Source organism: Naegleria gruberi (genome assembly GCF_000004985.1).
Source record: "Naegleria gruberi genomic scaffold NAEGRscaffold_31, whole genome shotgun sequence".
NCBI lineage: Eukaryota > Heterolobosea > Eutetramitea > Acrasida > Naegleriidae > Naegleria > Naegleria gruberi.
The window spans coordinates 242194-257790 of NW_003163296.1; the positions used below are offsets into that span (position 1 = coordinate 242194).

At 33.3% G+C, this 15597-nt stretch overlaps 8 protein-coding genes across 8 annotated transcripts; 3 read left to right on the forward strand and 5 right to left on the reverse strand.

Annotated features, from left to right (window-relative positions):
* Positions 1-1230: 1230 nt before the first annotated feature.
* On the reverse strand, positions 1231-2934 carry NAEGRDRAFT_49969 (uncharacterized protein; the record flags this gene model as incomplete). Its single annotated transcript, XM_002675915.1, has 1 exon — positions 1231-2934. The coding sequence occupies one exon, from the start codon at positions 2932-2934 to the stop codon at positions 1231-1233; it is 1704 nt and encodes a 567-aa protein (XP_002675961.1).
* Positions 2935-4475: 1541 nt separating this feature from the next.
* On the reverse strand, positions 4476-4832 carry NAEGRDRAFT_68909 (uncharacterized protein; the record flags this gene model as incomplete). The annotated part of the gene is made up of 1 exon (XM_002675916.1): positions 4476-4832. The coding sequence occupies one exon, from the start codon at positions 4830-4832 to the stop codon at positions 4476-4478; it is 357 nt and encodes a 118-aa protein (XP_002675962.1).
* Positions 4833-5996: 1164 nt separating this feature from the next.
* On the reverse strand, positions 5997-7943 carry NAEGRDRAFT_68910 (uncharacterized protein; the record flags this gene model as incomplete). The annotated part of the gene is made up of 2 exons (XM_002675917.1): positions 5997-6681; positions 6733-7943. 2 exons carry the CDS (start codon positions 7941-7943, stop codon positions 5997-5999), a joined length of 1896 nt encoding a protein of 631 aa, XP_002675963.1.
* A 399-nt stretch (positions 7944-8342) lies between these two features.
* NAEGRDRAFT_49971 (uncharacterized protein) lies at positions 8343-8972 on the reverse strand (the record flags this gene model as incomplete). Its single annotated transcript, XM_002675918.1, has 1 exon — positions 8343-8972. One exon carries the CDS (start codon positions 8970-8972, stop codon positions 8343-8345), a length of 630 nt encoding a protein of 209 aa, XP_002675964.1.
* An 84-nt stretch (positions 8973-9056) lies between these two features.
* Positions 9057-10343, reverse strand: NAEGRDRAFT_68912 (uncharacterized protein; the record flags this gene model as incomplete). The annotated part of the gene is made up of 1 exon (XM_002675919.1): positions 9057-10343. The coding sequence occupies one exon, from the start codon at positions 10341-10343 to the stop codon at positions 9057-9059; it is 1287 nt and encodes a 428-aa protein (XP_002675965.1).
* Positions 10344-11014: 671 nt separating this feature from the next.
* NAEGRDRAFT_68913 (uncharacterized protein) lies at positions 11015-11470 on the forward strand (the record flags this gene model as incomplete). The annotated part of the gene is made up of 1 exon (XM_002675835.1): positions 11015-11470. The coding sequence occupies one exon, from the start codon at positions 11015-11017 to the stop codon at positions 11468-11470; it is 456 nt and encodes a 151-aa protein (XP_002675881.1).
* A 56-nt stretch (positions 11471-11526) lies between these two features.
* NAEGRDRAFT_49972 (uncharacterized protein) lies at positions 11527-13833 on the forward strand (the record flags this gene model as incomplete). The annotated part of the gene is made up of 1 exon (XM_002675836.1): positions 11527-13833. One exon carries the CDS (start codon positions 11527-11529, stop codon positions 13831-13833), a length of 2307 nt encoding a protein of 768 aa, XP_002675882.1.
* Positions 13834-13977: 144 nt separating this feature from the next.
* Positions 13978-14820, forward strand: NAEGRDRAFT_68915 (uncharacterized protein; the record flags this gene model as incomplete). Its single annotated transcript, XM_002675837.1, has 1 exon — positions 13978-14820. The coding sequence occupies one exon, from the start codon at positions 13978-13980 to the stop codon at positions 14818-14820; it is 843 nt and encodes a 280-aa protein (XP_002675883.1).
* Positions 14821-15597: the final 777 nt, after the last annotated feature.

Here is a 15597-nt window from a genome sequence, read left to right on the forward strand (position 1 = left end):
GCCAAATAGTAGTGACCAACAGTGCCTGTGATGTGTAAATTTTGATGCAAGACAACTGGCTCACCAGAATATGTTAAAAACTTCACATGAACCGATGAATTCTTGATAAAATACTCAATTCCATCCGTCGCTCTATTACTGGGTTTGAACTTCTCTTCTTTATCACTGTCATTTTTGTCATCATCCGAATCTTCATCATCCTCATGCGCAGAGCTTCCTTCACAGTAGAATCCCAAAACCTCCATCAATCCATTCTTGAAATAATAGTTATGAGCATTCAATACATGACAATTTATCTTGGCCAATGTTTCTTCATTATCGTGGACCATCAAGTCGTGTTCAAATTCCACACCATCCATAATATATAAATTCCGTAAAAAACCATCCAGTCTATACAAAATTGCTTCTTTGTCATTTTGCTTTATGATCTTAGAATAATGCTGATGAATATTGTGTAGATAACTCTTCTTCGGAAGGAAATTCTTTGCCTCATATAATTGTTTGCATGATGAGAGAAAGTTTACTTGTGTTGTGGGAGATGTTACAAAGCTGAGAATTGTGTCGAGTATTGATGATAGTGATGAAGAATTGAAAAGTTGTTTTGGTTGTGTAATTTTTCTCTTCTTGTTGGATTCAAATTCCTCCTCACTTGTTGAATCATCAAAATCCTCAACTAGACGTTTTAACATTTTTTCAATATTTTCCTGCATTTAAATCTTCATGAACACAATTGAAAGAAATAATAAATTAATAATGTGTGATTTCATGAAATATTTTGGAAAGTACTGCAGACATTATCTACCACTCAGAATCTCCGATATTTAAATATCATCAATTATTTTAATAATCAGTTGGCAATAGAATCACCAACTCGGAAATTGTTAAAGTTTTCCTAATTATCATATGAATCTGGCACTGATGATGATTTTAGTGAAAACATTGAATTTCACTTAAATATTACTATTTTGTGGAAATAACAATGGTGGTTAGTTGTTCCGATGATGTACCAACTTGAATTTTTCTGTTAAATTCCAAAAATTCCTATTATTACTATTATTCAATATTTTCAAAAATCCCAAAAGTATATTGTAGTGAAACATCCTTCTGCAATCTTGATTTATCTGTCTTTGCTTATACATGAAGTTCACACAGGAGAGTTTAAATAAGGTTAAGTCTATAAAGTTCCACAGAAGGGGCATTGAAATTTGTCATTGACAGAGTGTGAAGTTCTCACATGATTGGTCTAGCTTTGGATTGAGACTGAACTTGATTAATTAAGGCCCTGCAACAATGATAAAGAAGTGCTAATCGATCCTCAGAACCATTTTCACACTGCATAAAATCCAAAGAGACACCATGGTCAAAATATTTGGTACAGAAGGTTTGGCAATGTTCTTCAAATGACACATTAGTACCTCTGACTGAGATGTGTTTCATTGCAGCAGCCAAAACTTCCAATATTTTCCTGTCTGATTGGTATCCTCTATCTATTATTTTAAAGCACAAATCTTCGATTATTTCATCATTTAACAGTTGCTGTTTGAAATATTTGTCAACCATTTCTAAAGATTCAAGAAATTCTGAAGAGTCATAAAATATACTTCCAAAATAGGATATGACTTTTTTCTGATAGAAAACAATATCCTCTTCCCTTTTCATATCCACAGGCAACTTATCCAAATCAAATGTTCCATATTCATTGTAAAAATCCTTAAAATAGTGGTTAAATGAGCGATTATAGCACACAACAAAGAACGATCTCACAAAGTGATAAGGATGCTCTCCTATCATATAAATTTCATAGGGATCAAAATCCTTCAATACTCTTATAAATTTCATTGGATTGGTATTGACATTGTGGTAAATGCGTGTGTGTACAAGTCTCTTAATATCATTAACATCTATCATTTCATGATTGTACATTTCTTTAAGCAAATCATATTCATTCTCATTGTTTAGTAAATTTACATCTAATAGGTTAATCTTTTTAACTCTTACAATCTCACAATACTTTTTAAGATATTCAAAATTTGGAGGTACATTCAATAATATCAATCTGTTGGTATATCCAATTAGGTTCAAACTATAATCAAATATTATCTCAGACATGCCAGGATATAATATTTCCATACAATCAAACCAGCATTCAAGTCCTAAAAGAGATGGATAAGGAAGTTTAAACATTGATTGAGATGGTAGTGATATTTTCGATGGATCACTTGCTTTTTTCACATTTCCATCGATTGAAATGTATTCCTTGATAAATTTCAGTAGATTTTCATTCGTTCTATATTTACAAATATACTCTAACAATTCAGAATCATCAAGTATTGGTTTAAAATTTCTCATAAACTCAATTATTGAATCCGTTATTGTTAGATTGCAAAGATTCAATTTAAACATTGATTTTGAAAATTGTGTCCAATATTCCTTAGCCATCAAACCTTCCATTACCCTTCCATATTTTGTAAATTTCTTGGCTTTTGACAAGAAATATTGAGCTATTACTCCAGTATGTGTGTAATCAACAATACTATGCTGAAAATCAGTATTCATTTCTTGCAAAGCCTTATTCATCATGATTGAAAAAATAGAATTCAATGCTAATGGTATCAACATTTTGAATCGAGTTCCAAAAATTACTGATCTTTCCTCCACATTCTTCATATATTTCACAAATGAATGCTCGTTCACCTTTTCATTCAAAATATGTACAGTGTGAAACTTTCTCAAATTATCAGAAACTGTTTTGTAAATTTTGTATTGAACAGATTTTTTAGAGAAGGTTTCCAGCAATTCTTGACAATTACGAATCTTGAATAATAACCAATTGGATAAGAGTGTTTTCCAGATTATTTCAAACCGATCGAGTTGATACCATCCCTTGCAGACTAACATACAGGACATGCCATCTCTGATGTCCAAATGTTCCATCACGTGCCTGAGTGTGTGTCGGGATGAATTTCATGTTGAGCCATTTTTTTTGTAATTGAAAAAGTTTAGAATCGGCAGTTTCGAACTGCTCCATTTCCACCTCTCTGATTATTCTTATTATTTCATTGTCCAAGAATTACTACTGTACATCTTTTGTTTTTCAGTTCCGATCTAAATTGATGAGAAGATATGATAGGTGAGAATTTCCTTTTAATTTTTTAATTGAAATTAAATAAATTAAAAAAATGTCTCAACAACCGTCAATGAATCACACAACTTGGTTTGATCAAGATTTGCTGTTGGCCAATATATTTCTCTATTTACATCCGTATGAATTATTTGATAATTCTAAATTATCTTCATGTAGAAATGTTTGTAGATCATGGAATGGTTTAATTTGTGGTGAAGAATTTTGTAAATTTTATTTTGAAAACTCGTTTTGTTGTTATTCGTCCGAACCTTTTATTAATCAGTTAAATTGTAATCAATTGTTTGATACTTTAGATGATGCACAATTTAATTGTTTTATGGATGAGGATGATGATATTCAAGAGGTAAAGCCTATTAATACGTTAACAATTCAAGAATCTATTAAACAATTTGAACATGTGGCAATTACTAAAATTGGATATGAATTCAATAATTTAAATTGGAAAAATAATTTTTACAAACGATTTCTAACACTAATTGCATATTTAAAAGATATTGATTCTGCAATTTGGAGTGTAACTGAATCATTATTAAAACCATTAGATGATTCAAAAGTATTTAAATTAAATAATTTATTGAAAAAGTGGAAACTATCAAAATTATTATCCAGTAATATATTTGAAATCAATGAAAAGACAATGTTATTTTTTAATGATGATGGAATACCATATGTATTAAGATCCATTCGTAAAAGATTAATTCTTGACAACATTGAGATTATGAACAATATTAAATTTGGATTTGACAAGGAAAGGATCACTAAAGTCCTTCCACAACTTGACAAAAAACAAGACCAACAAGTGTTGTGTGATGTAATGTGTGGATTATTTCCAAAATTAGTAGAAAAAAAGAAGAAACTACTAATTAAAAGGCCACTAACAGAATTCATGATGTTTGTCAGGAGTGAAAGAGAAAAAATTAAACAAGAAAATCCTACAATAACTAATATGGATATTATTAAAAAAATGGCACACATTTGGAAAGAAATGGATGATAATGAAAAGCAAATTTATGTTGAACAAGCAATTCAAGAAAAATTGAAATATCAAAAACAAAAAGAAGAATTCATTTATTGTATTAGTGGATTAGATGAAAATGTTAGTGAATAAGAGGATGGCAAGAATTAACATTATTGAGGGACCAATAAATAGTAATTTTTATTGGTGAATGTGTTGTTATGGCTGGTGGAAAGTAACCAAAAGGAGAACTCTCCATGTTGGCTTCGCAAGGTTGTATTAATACCTATTTAGGGTGATGAAATCATTCTTTCAAAATCAAGACCATATGGATTCAGAGATTGTGGATAATGACAAGAAAGCAAGTCTAAACTCTCAAAATACAACAATTCTCTTATTGTCATAATCTGAAAGAAATATTTTCCCTCCTTTTCTGTCAATCGCCAATCCTAATGGTTGACTAAAATGAATATTCTCTGCGTCTTCAATTGTATGTATCAATTTCCATTCATTTTCGTTCATTTCATCATAAATAAAACATGTATTATGAAAAAGTTCAGCAACAAGCATTCTTTTTGGATTGATGAAAACAATATCCGTCACTGTTTTGATTTTTTCAAGCTTCAACTCTTTAATGACCTTTCCATTCACAGTATCTATTATATCCATAGCTCCTTGGGAAGCAATAAATCTGAATAATTGTTTCTGATTTCCAATTATTCTAATTGCCATTCCGTACAAATGATTTCTTTCAATTTTTCAAATACAATCAGCACTTGATCCTAATCTCATTAAATCCTTCACTCTATATTTAAAAGTATACATATCCTCTCCAAAATAAATAGCATCATTTTGTTCATGATCAAAATTCTCTTCAATTAACAAGCCAGTCACCCCTCCTTCAACAAAAAAGGCTCCTAAATATTCATGATTAGTCAAATCAAAAAATTTCACTTCAGAATTTGAATCATCAGAGATTGACACAAACAATTATGTGAATGAGAAACCTTGGCATGGGAAGGATAGTGAAATTTATGTTCGATCGACATGATATTATTAATCTCTTCAAACTTCAAAATGGTACACGATTCCGATAACCTCTCATATGAATTTTAAATTTGTCGAACAGGGCATCGTGCTGCTGTAGGGGAAGGATTGTGATCAATGAGAGAAATGATCACACAACAACACTCTGAATCATCGTTTTGCATTTTTTTTATTTAAATTTGCTTATTGTAAAGGCACTAATACAAACTTCTTTTCAGAATGTTGAATGTTACTAGCTAGTCAAAGTTTCAAGCATTACATATGCAACACTCATAAACTTAGCAACAAAATTTTGAGATGATGCCAAACTTGAGAATGTTGGTAAAAAGATAAAAGACTACAGCACCACAGGTTCCCAAGTTGTCTCCAACCTCAGTACTGATGTGGCTCGACGATAAAAGACTACAGCACCACAGGTTGCTTAACTTCTCAAATCGGACGGGATGAGGTGCATTCATCGTGATATGGCCGTAGCCATTTATAACCTTAAATAGTGAAATATGAATCAGTTCAACAATTGAAATTGATAACTTTTTGAAATTTAATATATGGGAGCTTCTATATGAAACTAAATAACAAACCCATCACGTACCCTGTTGACAGTGATTAAACGCTTGGCAGTGTATTTTTCTTGTAATTTAGCAAAAGATGTTTGCAACGTTTTGTAATAAAATAATACGATAAGACAAGATAGTATAAATAAAATATTTTTATCATGAATGATATCCCGTGTAGTCCAATGGCTAGGATACCTGGCTTTCACCCAGGAGGTCCGGGTTCAATGGGAGGATATTTTTGTTTTTCAACACGCAAAATCAAATAATAAAATGTTCATTTATTAAAATTATCCTAGACCTTCATTTTGGGTAAAATGCTTAGCTCCTTTTCCAATTGTTTCTCATATGATGCTTGGAAACGAGTGTAATTATCCAACATGTTGTGTTCACAAGCTGTTTGAATTCTATCAAATATTTCAGGAGTGATGGCAAAGAGGAAACTCATATCTTGTGGATTTGTGGAAGTTTGCTTTGGAGAAATATTCAATTTTGGAGAAGGTGAAACATTTCCATTTTTAGAAGCAAAATTAATGGTACTGTCTTTTAGGGATTTGAAGATTTTCTCAATTTCTGGAATTCCAAAATCCTTTCTTGAAATGTTCAATTCAAGAGGAGCTCCAATTCGAATATAAGTATTACAAATATTGTAAAATAATTCTCTTCTTTGTTTTTCTGATTTGATTGTTTTGAATTTCTCAATGGCATTCCACATCATGACATCTTCACATGCAAAACATTTTTCTGAGAATTTCAGAAAGAGATTATTCCACTTTTCATTCAGTAAAATCTTTCGAATGCTACTTTCAGAAGGTTTCGAATGTTGAAGTTTAGAATCAACTGATGGAGTGCTTTCTGTATGTTGTTTCTTGTCAGATTTGAATCTTTGAAGGAAGAATACAGGATACGTGAATGAAATTAATGTATCCCACATATTTCCAATTAAAATTGTAATCGTCCATGGGAAATAATAATCAATACTTTACAAAATATTACAATTATTATTCTAATCTCAGATATATATTACTTACTAGGTTGTAAAAATAGTGAATAAAGAAGGCACAGCATACAATACAATAAAAAAAACCCATCCAAATATCACAACAATAACCTCAATCTTAATATGCCAAACATCTCTCTTGGTAAAGAATGAAAACAATAACAGTAAAACTCCAATAAATCCATAAAAGGCAAAATAACTAATGAAAATATTTTGATTGTAAGATCCAGTTCCACATCCAGATGGTGAAAATAAATAACTATCAATTGTAAAGCTATTTCTCGAATTGCTTGATGCACCTCCAGTATTTTGAAAATTGAAATAGTCAATTGTGCCAATAATTAGGAAAATTAAAATGTGTAGAGCTAGTAATAATCCATAATAAATGAAAATAAATTTGGAGCTCACTAGAAATCTCATAATGGAAATTAATTTGCCTCTTTCGAATGATTCTAATAGAGTTTCTTTTCTGAAAATCATTTCGTCTTCAAGTGGTTTGTCAGTTGTGATATCTTTTGGTTCGATTGTGAATTGTGACATAATGCTTGAAGTTCTGCCAACTGTCAATGCTGACAATGAGGTTCTATTGGTAGCTTTCAATAATCCAGATGAGCTAGAAACACTGCTTGTTTCTGAATGAACTTTCAATTCTTTCATTTCAGTGTCAGTTGTCAATGGGTTGTTGGCAGATGGAGGAGTATTATTCAATGTTTCCAATATATCCAAACTCACATTTGCATCCATAAGTGGTTTCATATTTTCTGATGATGTTGTTGCATGCAAGTCATATTGTCTCTTTCCAATCCTCACTTTCAATTCGTTCAGTTTGGTCAATACCAACAATCTAATACATCTCAATATGACAGTATTCGAAAGTGCAGGCACAGCCAAATAATAGATTAGTGAAAATATGAAACATGGATAAATCTTTCGTCCAATTAACACTCTAGTCATTAATACGAAAGTATAGGTCCATCCAATAATTGCTCCCATGACCATCAATGCTGGATTCCTGGCAACCTGCAAATAATTCACAACTTGTTTGTGTTCCTTTTGGAGAATATGCAACATTCTCAATTTATAAACTAAACCTCCAACCGAAACTAATAACAAACATGTGTGAATAAAGAGGATAATTGCTGAAATAACAACAGCTGATGTGGTATCATCACACAATCCCTTCTCACTCTTGTTTCCTTGTGAAAGGAGGAGTGGATGACAAACTGTGCTGTCATTATACATGTTGGTAGAGTTGACTATTAGTGAGGTGTTGATATTGAGCGTTGTGTGGATGTTGAAAATGGGCACATGCATGTTGGTGACATGGAACGTCAACGTGGATAAAAATCCATCAAACATGCCATTTGTCTCTTCGGAATGAGCATTCAAATCCATTTTCAAGTTGGCCAATTGAAAAAGGTGATATGAGTTGATTAGTTTTTTTTTCTTCTTTAAAATTGTTATGGTTCACCATTGAGCGACTTTGTCCTCTCAATGAAAGTGAACCTTGATTGTGAAATCTTGATAAAATTTATTTGGGAATCTGATTTCTAATTTGTGCTATTCCATTAGTGGCCCTGAAAAACTATTCGAAAGAAGACTATTAGTTGTAGATTGGTAGAGTTGAATGTTGGTTGTTTATTACACTTTAAGCTTGGCTACGATATCCAATTCCTTTTCCAATTGTTTCTCATACGATGCTTGGAAACGAGTATAATTATCCAACATGTTGTGTTCACAAGCAGTTTGAATCTTGTTGAATATTTCAGATGTTATTGAGAATAACAAATTATTTGGGTCAACCTTTGCATTGTTATTCGAAACCTTTGGAGAAACATTTCCATTCTTTGAGGCAAAATTAATGTTACTCTCCTTTAATGCATGATAAATGTCCATAATTTCTGGAATTCCAAAATCCTTTCTTGAAATGTTTAATTCAAGAGGAGCTCCAATTCGAATATATGTATTACAAATATTGTAAAATAATTCTCTTCTTTGTTTTTCTGATTTGATTGCTTTGAATTTCTCAATGGCATTCCACATCATGACATCTTCACATGAGAAGGATTTCTCTGCGAATTTCAGAAAGAGATTATTCCACTTTTCATTCAGTAAAATCTTTCGAATACTACTCTCACCAGAAATATTTACACTGGAAACTGAAGGATTGGTCGAGAGAGCTGGTTCAATGGAATTACCCTCTGACTTGTTTGATTTGAATCTTTGAAGCACAAAAACTGGATAACTGAATGAAATGAGTGTATCCCACATGCATCCAATTAAAATTGTAATTGTCCATGGGAAATAATAATCAACACTTTAAAATGTTAAGTTATCAAAACTTAATGATACCTACTATGTGGTAATAATTGTAAATAAGGAAGGAATACTAAAAGCAAGAACAATAGCAGCCCAAAACAAGTTAATAATCACAACTTCAATCTTAATATTCCACACGTCTCTCTTTGCAAAAAAGGCAATTATGGATAGTAAAATTCCAATTAATCCATAAAAGCAAAAGTAGCTAATGAATATATATTGATTGTAAGCTCCAACTCCACATCCAGATGGTGAAAATAAATAACTATCAATTGTAAAACTATTTCTCTTTTGATTTGTTTTTACAGAAGTATCATTTTGATAATTGAAATAGTCAATAATGGCAATGATAAAGTAAATGCTCAAGTGAAATCCAATGACCACAACATAGCTCAATAAAACAAATTTGGAGCTCACGAGAAATCTCATGATGGAAAGTAATTTTCCTCTTTCGAATGATTCTAATAGAGTTTCCTTTCTGAAAATCATTTCCTCTTCCACATTATTTTCATCATCATCTGCATTACTATCCTTAGGTTCAATTACAAATTGTGAGAGAATACCTGAAGTTCTGCCAACTGTTAATGCTGACAAATTTGTACTGTTCTGATTTCCAGCTAAACTACTATTCGAAATGGATAAACTATCAAGAGACGTAACTGTTTCCAATTCCTTTTCCACTTGATTTTGTGAAATATTCGTGTTTTCCTCAATCATGGATTTCATATTGTCCGATGATGTTGTTGCATGCAAATAATATTGTCTCCTTCCAATCCTCACTTTCAATTCGTTCAGTTTCGTCAATATCAACAATCGAATACATCTCATAATAATAGTATTCGAAAGTGCAGGAATAGCAATAAAATAGATTAGTGAAAATATGAAACATGGATAAACCTTTCGTCCAATTAACACTCTCCCCATCAACATGAACGTATAAGACCATCCAATCAGTGCTCCAATTACCATTAATAATGGATTCCTTGCAACCTGCAAATAATTCACAACTTGTTTTTGTTTCTTCTTTAAAACATGCAACTTTCTCAATTTATAAACTAAACCTCCAACCGAAACCAAAACGAGCATTGTGTGAAGAAACAAAACAATGGCAGAAATTACTGTGGAAGAGGTCATGTCATCACACAATCCCTTCTCACTCCTATTTCCAAGAGCTAATAGGAGAGGATGACACACAGCACTATCATTGTATTTGTTATAGGTATTGTTGTTGTTAATGGTGATGGAATCGTTGGAAAGAGTTTCGAATATGTTGTAGGAAAGAGATGTAATGACATCAGCATGTGGTTGGTGGTGAAAGGACATTTGATGACGTTTTTCGCTGTTGCTATTTCAAATGCGAGCTCACACGCCAAGGTTCAAGTCGTTACGAAACTAAACTAATCTCTCCAAGTTGTGAGTTGTTTTCTTTTTGTTTAGTTTTGCACCACGACATGCAACAATGAACCTGAATGTTGTGGCCGCTACTTTCCAATCATGAAATTGCAAAAGCCACAGATGGAATATCGGAACAGCACACAACGTTTGAAGTTGCGACACAGAGTTGACTGATAACATATTGCCATCACAGCCTAGTGGTGAACCATGTCTAAATAAGGTGGATTTTGGTTCCATTTTGATTAAAGTATTTTAGAAATTATTAGAAAGAAGTGAACCTTGATGGAGGAACTGAGTACAATTTATATTTGCTCTTGTAAACGTTTAGGATTCCGACTGTAGTTTACATTAGAAAAGTATGTGATTAGAAAATAAAGCCGATCACAATTTTCTTTCATCTTTCGCTTTTTGTTTCTCCATTAAGGAAGTAACTAGAACTTCATAATTGGTAAAATTCCCAACTCCTCCAATTATTTCTCATACGATGCTTGGAAACGAGTGTTTCAAATACGATCACTTTTTCAATCTCATCGTTAATGAAAACAAGAATAGAAAACTTCCCAAAGTGATTTTAAAAAAAAACAAAGAAACCTTATAATATGATTAATCTAGAGTGTGAAGTTGCACCTCTCTTGAGAAAGTTCATGTATCTTGCCAATATTATGGTGGCAGGATATGTGGCTTGTTTCGCTCTATTCTTTCCTCAACAGGCACAATCTGAACTCTTCTATGGGAATTCACTTACTGATGATGGAAGTACCATTGCAGTAATGATTGTTGGATGTCATTGGATGGCCATTGTCATCATTTCAATGTTGGGATTGTTCTTTCCATTACAATGTTCCATCGTTTTCGTTCATCAATTGATTTATAAGAGTTTGTACTTGTTGTTGGTTGCCTTGCCTGCCATGTGGATGAAGAGAGAGGTGCCTCAACCCATGACCACACTCTTTGCTATTTGGGTGTTGTTGTTGCCTTTGGTCATTCCATGGCATTACTTGTTTCACAGTGAAGATAATATTTCAGCAAAACCTGTTTCAACAAAACAAGAATAATAAACATAATAAACAAACAAACTGTAGGGCAAAAACCCATTCCTTAATACCAAAAAATGCGCAAGCTTACCCACACTGTATTAAAATCACATTCTTCTGCAGTGATTAATGCTCGCAAAGTGCCCTCTATCATCAAATCAAATAATATTTTGAATGTTTCATGGCATCCATGGAAAGCTTTTCAAACAACAAGTCCTTGGCAAAATCAATCCTTCACACGGGACGGTTCTTCGGTTCTTGGGGGAAAGCCACCAACAGAGACAACAGACAACAAATCCATCATCACCCTAGCATTGAAAGACTTTGACACCTGGTCGGTTGCACAAGTATCTGCTGTGTTGATGTTGAGCAAACAGGAAGGGGGTATCGGTTTGTCCGAGGAGAAGATCAAACCACTCTATGATTCTGCTTTTGATGGACTGGCTCTGAGCTATATTGCAACAGGTATTAAGGGAAATAGATTAGAAGGAAAGAGTGAAATCAGTTGTATCGAACATACCATCAAGACAATTACAAACAGTAAGGACTTTGCTTCAGTGCCGAAAACTACTTGCACAACTGTTGTTGAATGGGTTGCTACCAAGTTGACACCTAAACCATATAGGTTGTGGAACACTCAAGAGTTAGATGATTTTCTTAGCAAACCAAAAGCCGAGGGAGGTGCTGGATTGAGTGATGAGTCCGTGGTCTACCTCCATCGTGCCAAAATCGACAACCTAACACTTGCCCGAATTGTTACTGTCATTAAGGAAGAAAGAATGAAAGGCCTTACAGAAGAAGAATGTATTGAGCTTGCCACAAAGATAATGACAAGCGATAAGGACTTTGCTTTAGTACCAGAATCTACTTGTAAAGCTGTCACTGAGTGGGTTGCTGCCAAGTTGGCTCGAAAGGCTGATGAGAGAGGTACTTTCATTAACATACCCTCCGATTTGCTTGGTCATTGGAAGCGCCAGTTGGGAGGAGAAATATCTGAAGGTTTGAGAAAGGAAAGAACAAATGCAAAATATGACTACCTCCGTAATTTACATGATCCAACAAACATGAAAAAACTGGAAAATTTCATTGGAACATATATTGATCTTCCTGTCTTTGGAAAGGAAGATAGTGATTTATCTCCAAAAGACTTTGATCCAAATGATAAATTTCTTTTAACTCAGCAACGATTTGATATACTGAAAAAGGTTGTGAATGGAAGCACTGGATTGGTTTTATCAGGTCCTCATGGAATTTCAAAGTCATACACACTTTATCTAATAGCTGCCTATGCCTTTGTAAATTCCATTCCAGCACTCTATGTTCCAAAGTGTCGTTCCTGGCTCAGCACTTTCAACATAGATAAGGAAGTTGGTGCCAATAACTACTTGCGTAGATTGTTCTTTTCGCTGAATAGTGACATTCTTTCTACGACCCAAATTATGGAATTACAGAAATCAAGAAATGTGGTCGAACATTTGAGCACCCATATTGGAGATAAGGGATCTATGTTCTATTTGTTTGATGAACACAATGAATTATTCAGACCTGACTATTACAATAAGATTCCTGCTTCTTTTGCTTATTTTCAAGATTTTATCAGATGGACAGGAGTTACATCAGGGAATTACACAGTTACTATCTATTGTGGAAGTGCTCATAGCTCCTTCGAAGACCATTTACCAGGAGGAGAAAGAGGAAGGGTAGTTAGAATCACTCCTCCAACAATGACAGAATTTGAACAACTTGTTTCAGCTGTGGGTTTGAATCCAAAGGATAAAAGAATAGCTCATGTAACAGGAAGAATTCCAAGAGAGTTGAAATACTTGGCTGACCATTTGAAAGGTAAAAAGGGTACTGATGAAGATTTCAACCATTTTATCACAGTAAGGCAGGGAGAATATGCTTCTAGATTGCGCTCATTAGTTAACAAAATGGACAAAGAGGAGAATGATGAGTTTTTAAAAACACTTGAAGATCTTTTTACTCTGGGTCTTTTCGATGGAAGACCTTGCACTGTTTCAGGAAATGTTTACGATATGGGTTTACTATACAAGGATTCTGATCAAAACCTTTATATTATTAATGATCCAGCAAATAGATGCTTATTCCATCACTACTGCAGCAAAGTTGACATGCCACACATACCCAAGAATATTTCTGTTTCACAGAAAGGAGCACTGTTTGAAAAATACTTGTTAAGACGAGAGTATGGACTTTGTAAACATTTGGATGGAAAATTCTATGTAACAAACAAGTTGAGTACAACCACAACATCCACCTTATCATATGAAGTTAACGAACATGCAAGTTTGGATCTAAAGGATTTACATTCCCTCAATCGAAGAAACTATTTGCGGGGAACAGGAGTACCACTACCAGAGTAGTTTCTATCAGCCAGGCGAAAACTAGTGTACCGACAAGAAAAAAAAAATGCGACAACAACTGAAGATGAATCTACACAATATCAATCATTACATCAACACCACAAAACGCAAACAAATACGATAATAATGGATTTCATTGACTATATGGATTTTGAAGAAGAATCCAATGAACAACAAAACAGTGCTGAAGAAATGTTACTTCTAATGAGACAGCAGCGATATGGAAGAACAGATATCTCTTTGATGGATATTTTACACAATAACACACAAACAATATCCACCAACTTGAACCAATACAAAGAAAGAATAATCAACAATGACCAACAACAATATGAAGACAACGATGACATTGATGATTTGGATGAAGATGGTGATGTGTTAATGGCAGAGGCTAATACTTATCAACAATGGAGAATCATTGAAGAGAAGTATTGGGATAAATATATAGATATTTGTAAGGATGGATTTAAATCAGAATCCTATGACAAACAAAACTCTGTGGAAAAAGCAATCCTTTTTAGTGCCATCCAACATTTGGGAAGAGTTGCAAGACATAAGGTTTTCAATGCCATGAAACCTGGAAAAGCAAGAATTAGAAAAGATATATTCATTGGAGCAATGGAACCAAGATTGTTTGATTATTTTATGAAAGAAGCTGGTGGTGAGAGATCTTTCAGGAGATACACAAAAACACAAGAGGATGGATCAAAATTGCTGCAAGGTTGTGTTGTATATTCATTTGAAGGTGAGAAATATCCATATTTCGGAATCAGTGATAATTGGCGAATTAAGTATCATTATGAGGTAGAAGATGATGTTCAATTAATTGTTAGAAAAAGAGTATCTACAATGACTAGCTGTAAAGTTAAATGCAATGTTGTTTCGTGGGAGGTTAGAATGGATTTAACTTGGAAACGAGAGGTAATGGATGTTATTAACTATGATCAAGAAAATGAACAGTATGGAGAGCCAGAACTCTGTGATTAATTGGTAGTAATTAATAAAAAAATTAAAATCGGTTTAAAAAAAATGACAATCACTACAACCTTTATTAATTTGTTTCATCCATCAAAATCCAACATACCCAAACCTTTATTGGCGGGCCCCGTCATTAGTAGGCTTTTGGGTTGGAAAATGATGCATAAATAATTGGTAAAGGTTGTCACTAAATGGCAGGGAATGGCAAAGCAGGTTCTTCATGGATATGGATTATGTGATGACCATGATGCGGCGATTATTGTTCCTATTCATTGATGTTTGCTTGTGTGAACTTTGATGACATGTGTCTTTTGGTTCTTGGTTGCCCTGGGTAGACCATCACATCTATCGCAACCTAACACAAGTAAATGTGGTGGTGAAAATCTTTTTTCATTTAACCCTTCTACAAACAACAATATTTAAACCGGTTAGTTTTTATTTAAATTTTCAAATTTATTAATTAATAATTTGTAAATTAATGTTGGAAAATATAAAGGAATTTTGTTGTGAAAAAGTCCAAACAAATATGTTCTGTTGGTAACAAACACGGGTGCTGTTTAGTTGACATAAGTTGCCAAGAGTGGTTTATTGGGTGAGAATGTTGTTACTTATTCTAACAGCAATGCTGCATTGACTTTTACTGGTTGTGTTGTTATGGTTGTCGCAACTCTGTTCTTTTCTCTTTGGATGTATTAATGACAGGAGATGAGATTTTGTTCACCATTCAAACATGGGAAGAAAATCACTTGACCAACACTTTGAAATCAAGATTATCAACAAATGCGA